The 20,747-nt window shown below is 34.2% G+C and overlaps 1 protein-coding gene across 2 annotated transcripts in view; it reads left to right on the top strand.

Moving 5' to 3' along the window:
- The window catches only part of OTOGL (otogelin like), a 150,955-nt gene extending 140,645 nt beyond the window's left edge, over positions 1-10,310 (top strand). For both annotated transcript variants that reach the window (XM_057556858.1, XM_057556857.1), the window contains 5 exons: positions 131-235; positions 2,782-2,901; positions 4,307-4,352; positions 9,353-9,432; positions 9,987-10,310. In XM_057556858.1, the coding sequence (XP_057412841.1) occupies positions 131-235; positions 2,782-2,901; positions 4,307-4,352; positions 9,353-9,432; positions 9,987-10,187 (552 nt within the window). In that variant the 3' untranslated portion in view covers positions 10,188-10,310. The remainder of the gene's footprint in view (positions 1-130; positions 236-2,781; positions 2,902-4,306; positions 4,353-9,352; positions 9,433-9,986) is intronic.
- The last annotated feature ends 10,437 nt before the right edge of the window (positions 10,311-20,747 follow it).

Genomic DNA, 20,747 nt, shown 5'->3' with positions numbered 1-20,747 from the left:
TTCAACTTCAGAAATGCTTTACAGGTGTTCTGAGACAGCATAGGTTATATTGGGAAGCACTTTCAGAATGAATTCATTAAAAATATCAGTATTGTTGTTGGCTAATTCAAATTATTATTATTATGCACAGCACCAGGTATACACTCCATCGCCAAGTGATTATGATTGTTGTGGTACCTGCAAAAATGTATCCTGCAAATTTCAAATGGAAAATGGAACATCAGTTATATATGAGGTATGAATTTCTTCATTCCTAAAATGTGCTCCACGGAGGGTAGCTGTCTGTGCTATTTTCTAAAGAAGCTGTTCCCATAAATTTGAAAAATATCACTCACACACACACATAGTGTTCTGCATACAACAAGCACACCCATATACAGCATGCTTACAACACACAAGACATAGTTACATTTTAAAGTATCTGATTCCTATTGTAAAGGAGCATGTTAAAATGGTTTCTCAAACTTATTTTATCATAGATCCTTACTTTTTTCCCCAGATGTTAGGAATGGACTTTGAGAAATGTTGATTTCTAATAATTAGAACAAAGGAAAAGAACAATGTTATATTATTCACTCATTTGAAATGAAACATTTTGATAGAAATCTGAAACTCAAGTTGTTAGCACTTTATTATTTCAGGTATCAAAGGTTTCAGTGGGTAAATATGACAAAAGATTAAGAATATTTGAAAAAATTTTTAAAAAGAAGATCCCAAGAGTAATGAATGCTATACCACATCTTTCTGCCAAAAACAATAAAATTATTATTCAGAATTCTTCTGTTATCTCATAATAACTCTATGGAGGGTTGCAGACTGACCTACTCCTTTCCTTTTTTATAATAGAAGAATGGAACCATGTATTAGTACAGTTGTTAGTGATGTCATCAGATTTAGGAGGGTCACAAATTCTGTTTATAATTTACATTACCTGAAGGTAGTTCCATTTTATTATTGCTGTCCTTAAATTTTTTCCATTAATAGTTTAATTATATGGAGGTCTTATTTATGGTGTTCTTAAGTACACGGGATTACTCATAGACCCAAAAGAAAAAGAGATTTCTCCAATCCTGTGCATTTTATTAAATAAGAAAAGTGAACAATTATCTTATTGTTTCATAGTCTATTGTTTTATAATTATGTGAAAAATAGTGTTATTGATTTAAATAATGTTGTTGATATTGTTTATCTGTTTAATCATAGCAATATTTGTTTCATATTACATCGTTTTAAAGAGGGAGACTTGAAAAAGGAAGCTTATAAAATGAGGAGACATAGGTGTGAGAGAAAAGGAATCAGAGACTACTTGAAAATATACAGTCAAGTGGGGATTTTAGTAAAAGAGCAACATAAACTCTATAGATGTCAATAATCCTGTGATAGCCCTGAAATTTAAATAAAAGATTAAATTATGTTTAGAATATTTTTTGAGAACACAAGTAATGTAATATAGGTAAACATACATCAAGATTGTTAACTCTTGGCTCTTTCAAAGATAAGCTTTAGTTATCTAGAAATCTAATTCTTATGTAACAAGTAATTTTTGATTTCAGATAAATTAGATAGTACTATTTGAATTGAATATTAGAATTAATATTCAAATTTGAATGTTTTATCTTCTTTTATACCTGGAGTTGTAGATCTTTTCCAGTTGAGATTCATAGAAGACCTGACGATATTTATACATTAAAATAGAATCTACAGAAAATAAAGTTTGTCAGAATTCTTTGCTGGTTCACAAGGAATCTTCAAGTCAGAGTCTGACTAGCATTTTAAAATGCAGGTTATAAAATAAAAAAATATATCAACAATTACAGCCTAATAATTATATAATAATTGTTTTCAGCTGATTTTATTTCTAAATAGGAATTATGAGATCAAGAATGAAATAAACACTTAGGGACTCCCCTGGTGGCACAGTGGTTAGGAATCCGCCTGCCAATGCAGGGGACACAGGTTCAAGTCCTCTTCCAGGAAGATCCCACATACCACAGAGCAACTAAGCCCTTGTGCCACAACTACTGAGCCTGAGTGGCACAACTACTGAAGCCCGTGCGCCTAGAGCCTGTGCTCCGCAACAAGACAAACCACTGCAGTGAGAAGCCCGCGCACCACAACAAAGAGTAGCCCCTGCTCGCCACAACTAGAGAAAGCCCATGCGCAGCAACAAAGACCCAATGCAGCCAAAAATAAATAAATAAAATAAATTAATTAAAAAAAAAGAATGAAGTAAACACTTAGTATGTTAAAAAAGTTGTTAAAAGAATAGGGATATGTTTAAGAATAACCAGAAGGTATAGAAAACTAGAATCATAGGTGAATAATCACTATCATCCAAAGATTTTTAAATTTTTTGGTGATAAGGGAGTAGAAGGAAAAATAAACAAACCTCAAGAGAGGAGGCGTACTAAGTAATATGATTTGTTGTTTTATAATTAGTAAGGGAATATTAGAGCAAGACCTTTGACACTTGGCCACATTAGATAATTAATTTTGTAGTAGAAAAAGACACCTATTTGCTTCTTTCCTCTCTGTTGCTTTGTTTCACATTTACATCTTGGCTCTAGTATGAAACCAAAACACCCACCCACACACATACCACATATATGTATTTTTAATTATTTTAGGTAAGTTTGGGGACATTGCCAGATGGACATTTTATGTCACAAGAAGCTCTCTGAATCTTGACTTGACTTTTGATTCAGTAGGATAGGAAACATTCTACTTAAGAAATATAGCAGATTTTAATAAGCAAACAGTAGCTTTCTCTTTTATTTTTAGGAGGGGAGTACCTGGCACTATAATTGTACCACATTTGAATGTGTTAAGACTGACGAAGGGACGATGATTCTGAACTACAGTATGGTCTGTCCGCCTTTTAATGAGACTGAATGCAAAATGGTTTGTACTTTGTTATAGCTAAGAAAATTTGGCATTAAATATAATTTAGAAAATACATATTAATATGTTTTCCAAGGTCATACATTCATACATTATGGCTTATTTATTTTGCTAAATGTTTTATTTTCATGTATACATAAAAGCTGTATTGTATTTCCTCAGTTTGACACTTTGAGTTATATACGGCATTCCAAATAATTTTGAGTCTCCCTGAATGGATGTGATGCTATGTCTGGGTTTTTAATATGTAGACCAAAGGATTATTGAAAAATCCTTTGATCAGCCAACTTAGCCTCTCTTTCCATATAGATTAATAAACTAATCAATCAGAACTTGGTCAAATTTCTCTTTCTTAAACACACAGCAGATTTATGCTGTCATTCGCTGTTTAAAGCATACTAGCCTAAGTGAAATTTGCTGTAGTTTCTCTGCGCATGGGCCACTGTGAAACTCAGCACATGCCAGAGCATTGCTGATTCTTTAGTTTTGCTCTTCCAATTCCCTTTTCTCTCGTAGAAAAGCCTATTGGGAGAGTAGATTTTCGAAAGTCACACAATTTTTTAAAAAAGATTCTTTGTAGCCTTAATTATTTAGGAGATAATAACCCCTGATGAAAAGTAAGCTTTATTCTGTTGTGCGAGGCAATATTTTTCTTTAAGTGTAGAGAAATAGCATAGTTTCACTTTTTTTCCACGATGTGCCGCTTTAGTGATGACGGTTAGCTAGCTGGCTGGCCAGTGAGATACAATATGTACTAAAGTGATAGAATTTCAGCTCTCGAAAGAATCTTAGGCATCATCTTATTTCACAGATTCATTTCTATAGAATAAATTATCCTTTTATTTGAATTACAATTAGCAAGTTACTAAAAGCAATTAGCAACTTACTGTAAGAATTCCAAAAGATAATCGATGAAATTTTCTTAATTTAGCCTTTGGCAAGAGACATCCTGAAGTGGGGAATTTTTTTTTGAATAATAAAATATTAAAGAAAAAGAGACATCATTTTAACATTCAGTTATATTCAGGAACTCAGTCTAGTCTCAGAAAGTAGTTCAGATTATTTCAAGGAGTTTAAAAGATATAATGGCCTCTAGTTAGCGTCCCTATTACTACTTTGATTTGGTAAGAAAATCTTTTGTGGTATTTAAAATGTGTTCTTTTAAGTAAGTTAATCTTTTTGCACCTTTTCATACTACTAATGAAGAACTAACAAATTTTAAACAAAATATCTGCTCCTAATTTTACAAACAAAAATTCTTCTAGAAATTGTTAAATTTCAATCATCTTTCTATAAAGTCTTTGTGATATTTAGTAAAAATATTGAGAAAGTTGGTTTTCTATTTCTAGTTTAGGATGAAATGAAAAAACACTGAATTTTAACATTATTCCTTTTTTCTTCCTAGAATGAAGGGATTGTAAAGCTTTATAATGAAGGCTGTTGCAAGATCTGTAAGTGAAGACAAATTACATACATTAATTTGATTAGTTTTAATTGCTCATGATTATTATTTTTTCTCATAAAATTCAGTTCTATGTTGCAATGAGGGAAACAAATTTTATAATGTTTAGTACTTAAATGTTTTTTGTCATGTGGTTAATTATTTTGTAATTTAATCTTTATCTTCTGGAGCATAAGTTTTTAATTGAGATGAATTTTAATTTAAATATTAGAAATTTATTGTTGCATTTTTCAAAAGGTATTGCACAGGATTTCAGTAGGTTTTAAGTTTGAAAGTGCCCTATGGTCAAATGTGCTTTGAACAGGCTGAACTACACAAAGTAGGTTATGATGAGACTTCAATAAGGATATAGAAAGTGTGAAATTTTCCAAACCTATTTGAACAAATCTATGGTTCTGTATAATACATTTGAGAAATACCAATTTAGTCAATTATATTTAAATCATATATATAAAACTTCCCATAATTATTTTGACAAAATTATGTGCATGCAATATATTTATTTGAATTATAAGGTTTATTTCATAGTGCTTTTTAATAATTTTAAGGACTGAAATAGAAGAGGGGTATTCATGCAACCATTTTTATTTATGTGTTTATGATTTTATTTTTTGTGTTCATGAATTTATGTCAAGAAAAAAGTTTTAGAGGGGAGTGGGGGAGTGCTGCTTCATGGGTATGGGGTTTCTTTCTGGGGTGATGAAAATGTTCTGATATTGGATAAGGTGGTGGATGTACAACATTTTGCATGTATTAAATGCTACTAAATTGTGTATTTAAAAATGGTTAGTTTTATCTTAATGCAAATTTCACTTTAATAATAGAAAAAAATGTTCAATCTCACATATAATAAAGTTATTAAAATCCAATGAAAATACTAAAACAAAACAAAAAAAAAGTTTTAGGAAACTTGGCATAAATAGTAATTTTAACATTGTTTAGAGAAGCTTTTGGGAAAAAAGGCTACAACACAATTCAGGTTAATAATGCCACTGTGTAGGGCTGGATTCTTAGACACAAATTACCATGCCTCTCACGGGAGATTTCTGAACTTCTTTCATGAAGGGCTAAATCCCATAAATATGTAAGAATAGTCTTGTCTATTTAGAGGTGTTAGTCATATTGAAAACAATATTAAAATGTATTAGGGACTTACCTGGTGGCACAGTGGTTAAGAATCTGCCTGCCAATGCAGGGGACATGGGTTTGATCCCTGGTCCGGGAAGATCCCACATGCCACGGAGCAACTAAGCCCGTGTGCCACAACTGCAGAGCCTGCGCTCTAGAGCCCACGAGGCACAACTACTGAAGCCCACACGCCTAGAGCCTGTGCTCCACAACAAGAGAAGCCACTGCAATGAGAAGCCCGTGCACCTCAACGAAGAGTAGCCCCTGCTCACTGCAACTAGAGAAAGCCCGCGCACAGCAAGGAAGACACAATGCAGTGAAAAATAAATAATTAATTAAAAAGAAAATAAAATAATTATCTTAAAAAAATAAAATAAAATGTATTAAAATTTTGATGAAACATAAGTAAAATATATATTATTGAACATAATAACAGCTTATAAATCATAAACTCACCTGTTTTCTACTGACAATTTATTTCTCACAAAATTCCAATGATGGGTTCTGCATTTATCCTGATTTTCAGTTTAGAGAGTTTGAGTAACTCATCTAAGTCATATCTCTTGTGGGATTTCACTCCAGGCCTGATCTCAGCCTGTTTCTTAACTGCTCGTGATATTCTGGAACATCATCAGTATAAGTTTTAGGAGAGGGCAGAGTCTGACTGATGATGTCTGCTCATCAGTGCAGGGCTGGAACGACAGAGTCTATTTACATGAGGTGTGAAAAGTAAAATCCAACACATTCATACCCACCCACAACAAACATTCTGATGTCTAATTTGTTCTTGTATTCATTTGCTGGGGCTGCTGTTAACAAAATACCAGAAACTGGGTGACTTAGCAGAAATTGTCTCGAAGTTCCGGAGGTTAGAAGTCTAAAACAAAGGTGTCAGCGGGGTTGATACCCTCTGAGGGCTGTGAGGGAAGGGTCTCCTCCAGGCCTCTCTTCTTGGCTTGTTAGACGGCCATCTTCATGTTCACATGGTGTTCTCCTTGTAAGTGGATCTGTTTCCAAATTTCCAGTCATGAGGACACCAGTCATATGAATTAGGGCCCACCCTAATGACCTCTTTTTCACTTGATTACCTCCGAAAAAACCCCTATCTCCAAATAAGGTCACATTCTGAGGCACATAGGAGTATTTGGAAGACAGAATTCAACCCATAACAGCTATATTGCCAGGACTTTAGTGGGTAATAGAGTACCACTTAATGCTTTTTAATTACTGGGGCTCTTAGACACATACTAATGAAAATTTTTTGCTCATTAGGAATGAACAATTTTTCATTGTTTTCTCTGAATCAAATATAAAGTGTATCAAGTAGTCATTGTATCAAGAACTCAAGGAGTGAAATTTATGCTCCAGAATCTAAGGAAGTTTATATTTTTATGCTCTCATGTCTTTTTGCTTCTGCTTCCTTAGATTCTAGACTCTTCCATAGGTATGTGATATAGGCATCGAATCACATTGCAATGTAAACACCTTGAATTTTGTAACCCCATTTTAATTATTAGAGAAGTGAGTGTATTTATGTTATCTGAGGGCAGACAGGGGAAGATCTGTTTGACTTGACCGTATTGCTACTATTGATTGTCCGTCACTTGTCAACACTCTATTAAACCCATAGCAGACAGCACTGCAACAAATCTTCACCACAGTTCTGGAAGGTAGGTTGGGAGGTAGGTATGGTTTCCCTACAGGTGAGGAAATGAAGGTTCAGAAAAGTGTATCACACTAATCAGTAATACTCAATAGATTTAGGCCTCTCCAGTACCTGGCCTCAGGATATTTCAATTTTGCCAAGCTCTTTGAAGTGCAGAATAATAACAAGCCTCCTCATTTTCTCTCATCTGATGTGTAAGGCCTTGTGAAGTAGTTTCTGCTTTGGCATTAGAGAACCCCTGTCTGTAGTCTTTGCTTTGGGGTGACTAGGCTTTATCAGAGATACTGTGGATATTGGGTATTGTTGCAGGTGCTATGCTAAACAAAATGTGTTACAATAAAGTCTCTGAGGAATAAATAGGAAATGGCTCTTGGCACGAACAAATCCAGCCAACTAACAATACATTTATGCTGTCCCAGTTTCATTCATTGAATGAATGAACACAAACATTTTTATTGCATGCCTCTCACGTACCAGACACCCTTTTAGGCACTGGGACTATGATAGAGGATGAAACAATATCTGCATGCATAGTGTATGTTATCAAGAAGGGGAAGAAACAATAAGAGGTAAATATACATTATTATGTCAGGTAGTGATGAATGGTAAAAAGAACAATAGCGCAGAATTAAAGTGATGGAGAGGGAGGGAAATTGGGCTGTTCATTTAAGTGGGTGATTAGAGAATGCCTCTGTGATGAGGTGTCATTTGAGTAGGGACTGAATGTCCTTGGGAGCCAGCCAGGTAGAGTGAAGAGTGTTCAAGGTGGAAGAAATGGCAAAGTACAGTCACAGCACAGGGATGAAAGTGATAGAAGAAGATAAGGACCTTATAGGTCATGTCAAAGATGGCTTCCTTCTTGACTATTCTTTGTTTTAAAACTTATGAGAATAGAAGGGCTAATGAAGTAACCACTGGGTGAAAGCATCATAAGGCACAAAACAGCCTGCCCTCTGCCACCGACACTGAGCCTCAGGCCACACTGTATTTGGGAGGTCGGGGAAAGAAGAAAGAACAAGCAGAGGAGATTGAGGAGAAGCCACAAAGAGATGGGAGGAAGAGCAAAGAGTACGCTCTGGAAGCCAAGTGCAGAAAGTGTATCCAGGAGGAGAGAGTGAGGGACTGAGTCAAACGCTGCTGAGAAGTCAAGTAGGATGAGAACTGAGATGTGACCTTTGAAAATAGCAATTGAAAGTCATGGATGACCTTGACAAGAACAGTTTAATTTCAGGCAATCTTTGCTACCCATCTCTGCTTCAACCAGAGTGGCTTAACTTTTATATACTTCACATGTTGGGATTTCATACAAGCATTTATTTTAAATAAAGATTTTGCGACTAAACTCATTTGAAGATTGGAGCTCTAATTCCAGTCTTTTGCAAACAAGGAAACTCAATGATTTAGTCTCTTTCCTAAAGTGACAGAGCAAAGTAGTAACAGGGTGAGATGAGAACCTTGGTTGTTTTGTATCCTGATTCAGGTATTACATTCTCTATCATACAGCATTAACTATATATTATTGGGTGTATTATCAAGTGATAATACATCATGCACACAGAAGCATATTAATAGATCATTAATTAATACAAAGTGTTTTCATTAGAAATTGTGACATCATTTCAGAGCCATAAAATCAAGTATGAGTCATCCATACATTTCAACATGGTTGATAATAATTCAGTTACATTCTTGAATTTTACATTAATATCCATTAAGATAATGTGATTTTAAATCTATCAGTTTATATTTTAAAATAGATTTATATATATATGTATGTATGTATGCCTTAATTATGTACATGTATATTTACCTGTACATGTACAGGTAAATATGTATTACATTAAAATATAATGTATAAATATTACATTAAATATAATAATAAATATACACCCGACACAGGTTGATGTTAGCATTACTCCATGTGTGGAATATGTTTGATTTATGATTATGATAATTATTCTAAGACAATAAGATAAAGAGATAAATATAAAGCTAGAAAATATATGAGAAAAGAAGTTGAACATAAATATTGAACATAAACTATATAAGAGTAAAATTTTCACTATCTCTTATTATAGAAATATGTTTTATATAAAATCAGTTTTCAATTATAAATATATTCATATGTTTAATTGAATTAAGAAACAATTTGATATGGACCTTTTGAGGAATAAATACATTCTGTATTTTATCAGGCAAACGAGAAGAAAGAATATGCCAGAAAGTGATTATTAGATCAATCATAAGGAAACAGGACTGTATAAGTCAAAGCTCTGTAAGTGGAAAAATATCATTTGTTACATAAAGGGTATGTGTCTTTCCAGAAGTATATGTGTCACAGCACTGGTAAGTTTGTAAGCCAACAAAATGCCAACACTTAAAATATTTAACTTTTGGAGATTATTCCTACATTCTAATATTAAAATATTCTGTTTGTGAAGAAGTATGAATTATTCTTGGCATAAATAATCAACAGTTCTGAATGTTAATTGCAATCCAGAGAGATGGAAATTTAAACCTAAATATATTTGCCCACATATTGTCTTAAGTGTATAATTTTAATCAGCAAAAATAGTCTTAGTTCTGACTTTTCCCACTTTAATAAGACCTGTCTGATTCTATAGTCTACTTAATTGTGATACAATACAGGTTACAATAGAATCATTAGATTGTGATTACTATATTCCATAGATCTGTCTAGTTATGTGTGCACATTTCATACTTTGAGTTATGTCAGATTGCCATCTTGGACAAACAATATGCTACCTTAGTGGAATAAATATCACTGTTTTAAAATTTTTAAAACATTTTTCTCGTCTCTCCTTACAGATAAATGTTGCATCTTGCGATGGAAAATGCCCATCAGCTACCATATTTAACATCAATATTGAGAGCCATCTAAGATTCTGTAAGTGTTGTCGTGAAAATGGGGTGCGCAACTTGACTGTGCCACTGTATTGCTCAGGCAATGGCACTGAAGTCCTGCACACTCTCCGGGAACCTATAGACTGCACATGCCAGTGGAATTAAATTCTTGGATTCCAAGAACTCTATGCAACATCATAAGGTCAAATGGAGTTAACTTTTATCACTCTTTTTAAGGCACTGGGCAGATTTATACTGTTTAATAATGTATTTTTCAGACTACTGGGATATGGCAATTTAACACTTGCTACAAAATAAATGCAATTTCCAGGAAAAACTAGATTTATTGACTTAGTCTATTTTAGAGAATCAAATGATTTTAAGATGTTCAGCTGAAATGCTGTTATGTATATAATTGCAGCATGCAATTATATTCTCATCTATTAGAAGGTTGTTTCATAGGATTCTTTCAGTTTCACTCAATAGTTTTTTATTTTTAATTTGAAAAGTCTGCCATAGCTATTCAAATTAAGATATTCTTTATTGCTACTGTTTATTCTGGTAAATGTAATCAGTTAATAGTGGCATCTGGATAGTCATAAAGAGTGGTACGCTTAGAGACTGATCATAGAACAATAGGATTTTAGATTATTTGAAGTCTGAATGGATATTAGGAATGTTATTGCAAATTTCCCTTATTTTACAAATTTATCAGATAACCAGAGAAGCTGTGTAACTTGTACAAATTCATCTGGTGTAACAATATAGTGAATTCATGTTAACAGCTGGATTAAGTCTACATCTTTGACATTCCAGCAATATGTTCTTTCCTTTTGAACAGTATGGTAAGGTGTGTATCACAGAACCTTTTATTCTTAAAGAGTTTGCTTTGCCTAGAATTAAGAATTTTAAATTCAATGCCTTTAAAAAAAAGGAGAAAATGTCACACATACATATGTATATACATACATGTAATAGTTACCTGAATAATAAGGAACGGGGAAATGTAGCATCATTTGCTAAATAGAGGAGGGAGATCTTGGGCTTTTATTTTTTTGTACCATTAAAACTGTTTTAAAATATGTTGTTATTATTTAACATTTAGTTAGCTATTTACTGTCTCATAGATGTCTGATTTTTGAGATGTATTTGCCTAACTATTGAAGTTGCATGCTATTTTTCTGTTCATGCTGCTGTTTTGCCAATGAAGGATGAAATAAAATTATTTGAATGTATTAGTAATTCTACAGTGGAATGCCGCACTTTTTAAAGACAGTAGATTATTGACATTTGCAAGGAATATATTCTAAGATCTTTGCAAACCCCCCAGTTCTTTGCCACTTATAGTATATAATTATCTGATTCTCCTCATCTGTAAAAAGGAGAGAATGCCCTACTTGGTATGATTGTTGTGAGGATCAAATTAAGTTGAACATCAATGAGAGAAGAGTAAAACTGCACTGAAAAGTGGATGTGGGAGCCTGATGGACTAGGCTGAGCTAGGTGCTTTGTTTCTATTTCAAAATCATGCTACCCAGAAAAATTACAACAGATTAGATATTTTGGGACCCCCAGGGTTACTTAGAAATGGATGAAAGAATCAAATGAACATTGCATCTGCAAAGCCCCGGTATCTACTGTATATAAAAATTGATTTTATCTTATTTGTGCTTAATAACACTTATAAGTGTTCTGTCTAGACATTAACATTTCAATATTCTTTGATTCCTGTTAACATATAGATTGAATCAAATCTATTTGGTTAAAATATACTAACATTTTGCTTAAGAGAAACTGTATTTATGAGGTACATAATATTGTATACTGTCTACCACTCATTTCTTTATTTTCATGCTCTGTTAAATATCTGTTATTATATTAAAAATATTAAATTGTCTTTAAACCTATTTGTGGGAAAAAGGGAAACATTTTCCTAGAACTTCATAAACATTCTCAAATACAACAAATCTATATCGAGTACTTCCTATGTGTCAGGCACTGTTCTAAGCTCTGAGAACATGGGCAATACAAAATAGATACAGGGCTCACCCTCACGCAACTTAGAGTCTAGAGAGAAAGTAGGTATTGCATAAATAAACACACCTGCGGGGAAAGTCCAGAAGGAAAACCCAAAATTCTTTGGAATGTAGTTCAAGGTGGCCATCAAATCAGCAGAGGGGTACAAATGGACCTTCCATAAATGGTGTTGGGACAACTGGATAGTAAACTGAATAAAGAGATGTTAGATCAGGGTATACGGAGTCTGGGATATGAACTTCTCAATGTAGAACAATATATTTTTTGATTTCTGAATTATGTTTGTATCACATATTCCTCATACTTAAATTAGTTATAAAATAAGTATAAGGGATCTTAGAAAAGAACAGTCAGGAAAGGAGGCTGAGAAAGAATAGTTACAGAGTTTGGAGTAAAGCCTGGAGCCTTAATGGGGGTCATAGAAGCCAAGGAAATAGAAGGTTATACAAAGAAATAGAGTTATTCTGTCAAATGCTGATGAAAAGTCATTTGATTTATAGAAATAGAGTTCATTGGTGTTTCTTATTATGAACAAAAGCCATAATGAAGTGGTGTATTAGTCAGTTTGGGCTGCTATAACAAAACAGCCCAAACTGGGCAACTTAAAAACATCAGACATTTATTCCTTACAGTTCTAGAGGCTGGGAAGTCCAAGATCAAGGTGCCAGCAGATTTGGTGTCTGGTGAGGGTCTGCCTCCTGGTTCAAAGACAGCAGTCTTCTTGCTGTATCCTTTCATGACAGAAGGGGTAAAGGAACTTTCTGGAGTCTCTTCTAAAAGGGCACTAATCCCAATCGTGGGGCTCCACCCTCACGTTCTACTCACTGCCCAAAGGGCCCACCTCCTAATACCATCATATGGAAGGTTAGGATTTCAACATATGAATTTTGAGGGGACATGGCAATTCAGCCCATTGCAAATGAGTTGAAAGGTGATAAGTAGATGATAAATTGGACTCAATATGTGCACTGCTCCTGATGTACTCATACCCAGATTCACTCAAACACATGCTTATGTTTCTGCAGCTGGTGGCACCTGCTCCCATCTTCATGACAGTTTCTCCTCCCAGGCAGCCTGAGGCAGCTAGGCAGGAACAGCACAGCACATGTGCAGCAGGCCCAGACTAAGCCATTGACCTCCTTGCCTTATTCTGACTACTGTCTCAGTCTTCTGGGGAGGAAGGACTGCATCCCTCCCCCATGTCTGCCTTAGGGGCTCTGGTTTCTCCTACCACTTCTGAGCCTGGAAGAAGCATCATGCCCCCTGATTACCATGAAGAACTGAGTAATGCAGCCTGGAAAAAAGGAGGAATTAATACCCTGTGAAGTAAACTCTGAACAATGGACAGGTCCAGGAGCCAGCAGGTAAATTGCTCACTGTCACTCCTCATCCTCAATGACTATTCCAAGATGCAGTGGTTCCATTTGGCCTTTCCAGATATATCTGTGTTTTGTGTAAGCAGTGGCCTGCTCTCTAACAATCAGACTTGTATTAGCTTTTGTCCCTCTCCAGCCTCACTTTCCTTAAACCAGTTCCTTGAAGAGTCTTCTTCACCTCAGTAAATGACAACTGTCAAATTTAGTGTGTGTGTGTGTGTTGCATTAAAACTACAAGATGTGATTTTTAGCTTAGAGTTTTTCAACAGCTAACACTCTTTATTGAGTCAGTTTGGAAGGGAGAAGAGTAAAAACAAACTCTCTTGTATTGTTTGTAGGAGAAAAATAATACAAAACATCCACATAAATAATTTCTATTGTCATTTTGTTTATTTTTGTTTTTCTCCCTGCCCCTCCTGATCTGGGCTTAAATTTAACATAATTTTTAATTTCTTTAAGAATTTTTAGTGAAAGCAGTCTTGAGAAAAAAGAACAAAGCTGGAGTTATCATGCTGCCTTACTTCAGACTATACTACAAAGTTACAGTAATCAAAATAGCATGGCATTGGCACAAAAGCGGACACATAGATCAATGTATCAGAATAGAGAGCCCAGAAATAAACCCACACACCTATGGTCAATCAATCTATGACAAAGGAGCCAATAATATACAATGGAGAAAAGACAGTCTCTTCAGTAAGTGGTACTGGGAAAACTGGACAGCTATATGTAAAAGAATAAAATTGGAACATTTTCTCACAGCATATACAAATATAAACAAAATGGATTAAAGACCTAAATGTAAGATCAGAAACCATAAAACTCCTAGAAGAAAACATAGGCAGAACACTCTTTGACATAAATCATAGCAATATTTTTTGAATCTGTCTCCTAAGGCAAAGGAAACAAAAGCAAAAATAAACAAAGAGGACTTAATTAAACTTAAAAGCTTTTGCACGGCAAAGGAAACCATCAACAAATAAAAAGACAACCTACTCAAAGGGAGAAAATATTTGCAAATGATATGACCTATAAGGGGTTGATATCCAAAATATATAGACAGCTCATACTATTCAATATCAAAAAAATGAACAACCCAATTTAAACATAGGCAGAAGACCCCAATAGACACTTTTTTCCAAAGAAGACATACAGATGACTAACAAGCACATGAAAAAATGCTCAACATCACTGATCATCAGGGAAATGCAAATCAAAACCACAATGAGATATTACCTCACACGTGTCAGAATGGCTATCATCAAAAAGTCTATAAATGAGAAATGTTGGCAAAGATGTGGAGAAAAGGAACCCTAGTACACTGTTGGTGGGAATGTAAATTGGTGCAATCACTATGGAAAACAATATGGAGATTCCTCAAAAAACTAAAAACAGAACTACCATATGACTCAGCAATTCCACTATTGGCTATATAGCCAAAGAAAATGAAAACATGAATTTGAAAAGATACATGCATCCCAATGTTCACAGCAGTATTATTTACAATAGCTAAGATATGGGAACAACCTAAGTTTCCATCAACAGATGAATAGATAAAGAAAATGTGGTATATACATACAATGGAATGTAACTCAGCCATAAAAAAGAATGAAATTCTGCTATTTGCAACAACATAGATGGACCTGGAGGGTATTTTGCTTATTGAAATAAGTCAGACAGAGAAAGACAAATACTGTATGTTATCACTTATAGGTGGAATCTAAAAAAATAAATGAACAAATAAAACAGAGACTCATGGATATAGAGATCAAACTAGTGGTTACCAATGGGGAAAGGGGAAGGGGGAGGGGCAAGGTAGTGGTAGGGGATTAAGAGGTACAAACTACTCTGTATAAGATAAATAAGCTACAAGGATATATTGTACAGCACAGGAAATATAGCTTTGAGTTTTTCTATGCAATTACCATGCAATGTTTCAAGATTAATGTTCACATTACACAGAAAATAATACTATTGAAATCCAGATATCTCAATAATTTCTTAAAATTAATCTACTGAGAACATGTGTGGCTACAATATATAGATTCAGAAGATTTCAAGATACAGAATAAGTATGACTCTGATCAGAGGGCCTGTATGTAGCCTAAGTGGATTAGGATTCATGTTTGTGCTAATATTCCCAGACAGGGTCGCTGTGAATGATCGTACATTTTGGTCCCAGTATTAAAGTGCTCATCTGAGGGGCAAGGCTGTGCTGAAATCTGACTCAGGTTCCTCAAGCCAGGTCGTGAACCACGACAAGAGACTGTTTCTACCCAGAAGATGAAATTCCCTTTTCTTTGCACAAAGGCACTGGCCTCTTGCCAAGCCAAACACCCGTCTTTGGGACTGCATCTTCCCAGAGGGAGGAGCCTCTTTCTAATAACTCCTGAGGTAAGAAAGGGGAGGCATTTCCTAATTCATCCACCAGACACTGTGCCTTTTCCTAATACACCTGTCATGAGGAGGCACCTTTTCCTAGTTTGCACAGAGGTCAGCAACTGTCTGTTCCCAGCCTTCATTTCTTTCTAATAAAGTCTTAAAAATGACTATAGTGCTTGAAATCTTGCCTCTAGACTACACCTTCGGGGAAAAAAACCTTAACTTTCAGAGTTTTTCACTAACAACTGTTAACTAGGAAGCTTTAAGTTCTAGCTAACATAAAAGTTCTATTATTAGATTATCTATTATCAGAAAATACAGAGATTAGCAAACTTCGAGATTGATAAAAAAATAAAGAAAATTATACTTACTAAAGAGTATGGAATTTAAGTTTTCTGCTTCCTCAATCATATTTATTTTGTGTCAAAATTATCTTAAATTGTATGTCTATATTTTCTATTAAAAGCTGTATATGACACATATAAATAAATTTTAGTTTTGTGACCCAATTTAATAGTTCTGTATGTGAGTAAACTATAATCCTTACCATCAGTGTCAGTGGTTCCATTATTTAATTCTTATGTTTGATTGATTTCTTGGTTGCTTGATTTAAATCTCCAAGTAATTCTTCTCTAGAAAAGTACATGGAGTATGTATTTTCTAAGTTTTTAATCACAGTGTATCATGACAGGTGAGATTTCAGGCTCTCAGACCAAGTAGGTACAAATTCAACTCCTGATACCTTTCTTTTCCCGTGTGACTCTAAGTAAATTTAACAATTTTGCACTTCCTGTTTTTCAAATTTCTCATTGGATTAGTGTAAGGCTAATGGAATCAATGCTTGTAAAGCACTTACTATACTGTTGAACATGTAAAAAGGACTTGATATATATTAGCTGAGTATAAAAATCTGAGGTGATAGTTTGTTCCTCCTTACATCCTTTCATGCTTCTCTGATCACCCAAATTGTCAAAATTCATGAAAAACCACAATTTCCTTCTTTCAAAGCTACTGTTTCTGTTGTTAGCCATCTTTCTTCATCTATAATGTTTGTCTTGTGATGGCCACTCATAAAATACAGTGGGATACTGTTAAAACCTGTTGTTTCCTGGCAGCTACTATGTCTGAATAGATATAGAAAGACCAGGGAGACAGTTGGAATGAAACAAACTTCAGGTACTTTGGAAAGATGCACTTTTGTAATAATATGGTTTCTGACCAGTTTCTGGTATTTACAGATCTCAAAACTCCAAGTTAAGGAATTGGAAATGGGAGAGTTGTAAGTTATTTCCTTTTCCTTTTCCTGGTAGACTTTGATCTATTAATAAATAACAGAATTTCTTCCAAAATCAGTTTTGTTCTGTTAAGCAATTTTAGTTTATGAATTTTTTTGTTTTTATATTTTTCTGTTTCTTCACTGTTTAGAGATACATTAGCCACGGTTACACTGAAGTGCTGGTGATACACCATTTTAAACTTGAAGATCCATTTAAACATTTTTTTTATGGTGCCCCAAATTTGGAAACAACTTAAATAATCTACAGTTCTACAGTTCAGTTATTGTTATATAAATTATATGATATTCATAACTTGGATTATTATGCACAATTCAAAATTATATTTTCAAAGATTCTTTACTGAAGCAACATGTTTTGTGAAAAAAAGCAAAATATAAAAGTAAATAATTTCAATCTTGCCAAAAAATATATATATGCATTGCATAAACAATATCCTGGGAAGAAACAGATGAATATGTTCAACACTTGCTATCTTGGGCTGATGGGATTATGGGTAAATTTATGGTAAATTATGGTACATTTTCCATGTATACAAAGATGTATACATCTATTGTATACACCTGTGTACCAAAAATGTATACAAAATGTGTACATCTCTTTAATAAGCAAGTGTTTCTTTGGGGATTTGAAAAAACAGAATTTTTTTCTTTTTTCTTTTTAAGGAGAAAGTGAAGTCCTTGGAGAAACAATTGTGGTAGATGGGATTAAAATCAAAATTACCCCGAAGTATAAATTTTATTACTTAGGTAATGCATAAACAATTCTACTCATTTTTACATTTTTTCTTTAGAATTAGCCATTTTGAATAATATCAACCTCAAACAAACATTGTAACACTTAATAGAAGAGAAAAATAGAAAACTGGTTAGCTTAAGTAAAGGAGTCTATATTGTGATTCATGTAGAATTTGTGGCCCATATTTTAAGAATGATGTTTGTTTGTATTAAAAGAGAAACGCCCACCAGCCTTTTAAAATTTACTACAGTGGTAATTGTTTCTCTTCACTTAAGAATTAGAAAATATTGAAAAGGAACACTGCTTATATCTATCATTGTCAAAAAATGACCATCTTCAGCAGCTTGATTTTGGCTAAAATAACATGCATATACTACGTGTTTATGTGGCACACATAGTTGAAATAAAGCACTACATTTTCTCGTCATCTGTGGAACACTTATTTTTTGTGCCCTTTTCTTTCCTGGATAAGAATTATATATTTTGTAATACATATAGTATACTTTTAGCACCCAAATCTTATCACTGGTTTTATTTTAGAATAGTACAAACTCCGAGATCAGATATCAACTTGAAATAAAATGTCTATAAAATTTTGCAAAGAAGTCTTAAGGAAATAAACTGACTATAATATTAGGATAATAAATACTTAACCAAATATATGAGAATTATTCAATGATGAGAACAGTACAATAAAATCAACATTTAGAAAATGATTTAACTTCAGAAATAAAGTACATAGGTTACAGATATATTAGACCTTTTGCTAAAAGTAGTACCTAAATACCTGTACTTTTTAAGTTATATTCATTTCCTTGATCTAGCCTCAGCTGCTCTAAATTATATCAAATAAGACAAAATTATTTAGTCAATGAACAAGGAGATTCTATAGCTCTTTATGTAATTAATGGTTAGGAGAACAGACTGGCGCTAGAGTGTCTGGGTTCAAATCCCAGTGATGTTACTTACTAATCTGGGGGAGGAGCTGTAGCATGAGTGCCAGTCCGATGGATTCCTTCAAAGAGTTTGAGAATCTGAGATAACCGGACTTTGAGATGGGCAAGAGAGAATGAAACGCTGGGACTTGAACGCATTAACCTCTGCTTCCCTTACTCTACTAGCTTCATCTTTCCCACTGCATCCCAGGTTGTTCCATGGGCAGCTTTGATAACTGCAACCTTGCATACAGCCACGGCCACGCAGCTCTGGTGAAATCATCTTTATTACGTTTGCCAACAAAGAGGAAGGGGCATCTGTCTCTGAGCTCTAGTTAGGAAATCCTGTGCAATGATTGGTCAGGCTTGCTTATCACCTGATCAATCACATTGACTGTTGGGTGTGTATTAGCTTTCTATTGCCATGAAACAAATTACCACAAATTTTGTGGCTTGAAGAAAAGTGTTTATTATCTGACGGTTTCTGTGGGTCAGGAGTCTGGACAGCGTTTAGCTGGGCTCTCAGGATCTCACCAGGCTGAAATTAGCAGGAGGATCCCTCTTTTGTTCTGCTACGGTGAAGTCTTATATAATGCAACACAGCCATGGAAGTGACTGTTATTTTTACAGGTCCCACCAACCCTCAGAGGAGGGGGATGGTACAGGGTGTGACTACCTGGGGTGAGAATATTAGGTGTCATCCTAGAATTCTGCCTACAGTAAGGGTTAGAGTATTATGCTTGGACAAGCCAGTATCACTGGCCATCCCTATGAGCTCACAGAGCTCCGTCATCCTCTACTCTCCTATGAAGGGAGACAAAAACAGTACCACTGATTTATCCAGCTTAGGAGATTTAAGGAAGGATGTTTTTATGTTGGTCTTTAATCTTCTTCTTTAATTTTTCAAGGTGTAAGGATAATGGACCTTCCCCTCTGGATATAAAGCCCTTGCAGTAAGTCAGGATTTCACTCTGCCTCTCCTTTTCTTTCCCTCCACCTAAGATACTTTCTGCATCCAAGTTTCTCAGTAAAAGTTTACTGAACTGAATTCATTACATGTTAAATGTGCTGATAATCTCATTTAGAAAAAAATTCCCACCCATCCTGGCATACTTGTTAACAAATCTAGCAGGAAAGCCATAAACTTAATGGACCAGACCTCTGAATTACTTCACAACCACCCCTATTCTGGAGATGAAGATCCTTTTTGTTTAGTCCTGATTCTCAACATGACATTTGCATTTTTGTCCACACCAATGGATATAGATAAACCCAATTTCTAATCTTGGATTCTGAAGCACAGCCAATAACACTTTATTAAACATAACATTTTCACTCAAAGTAAATTAATTTGGATTATTTTGGATAATTATTTTCATAAAAGATCAAAATAACTACTTTTCATATTGTATAAATGAATATGCTAAAAGAGACTACCACCCATTTTAAGGAAGTTTTACATTGTAGAAAAGGCCAATCCTACTTATAGAACCAAAAAGCCAATCTTTTTGGCACCACATTTAAGAAATCAAATACAGATGAAAAAATGCTGCTAATCCATCTTTTATTTTCTTTCTCTTTTAACTCATGCCAGCAAAATAAAGCTTAGGAATTCTATAGCAACAATAGCTTCCCATTAAATAGTGATAGAAATATGGCTCACTTTGATTACATATCAGCTTGTAAAAGTGTTACTTTTGTGAGAAAAGTTTGAGTAAAATATCTTCTTTCAAAGAGGAAATTTAAAAAGATCTGTAAGAACAGGAAACATGAGACAAGGAAAGACAAAAAATAGTGCCACTAGTTTTCCAGTTCAGAAGATTTAAGGGAGAATGTTTTTATGTTGGTCTTTAATTTTTAAGTATGGTTCCATTTAAATCTTAAAACAGTACACTTTTCTACACTCTGGAATGTGACAGATCTTGGCCACTCTAAGGGTTAACACATAGTTTAAAAAACAAA

This window comes from Balaenoptera acutorostrata, chromosome 11 (genome assembly GCF_949987535.1).
Source record: "Balaenoptera acutorostrata chromosome 11, mBalAcu1.1, whole genome shotgun sequence".
Taxonomy (NCBI): domain Eukaryota; kingdom Metazoa; phylum Chordata; class Mammalia; order Artiodactyla; family Balaenopteridae; genus Balaenoptera; species Balaenoptera acutorostrata.
The sequence above is the reverse complement of the archived record's forward strand: the minus strand, read 5'-3'. Positions and strand labels throughout refer to the sequence as shown.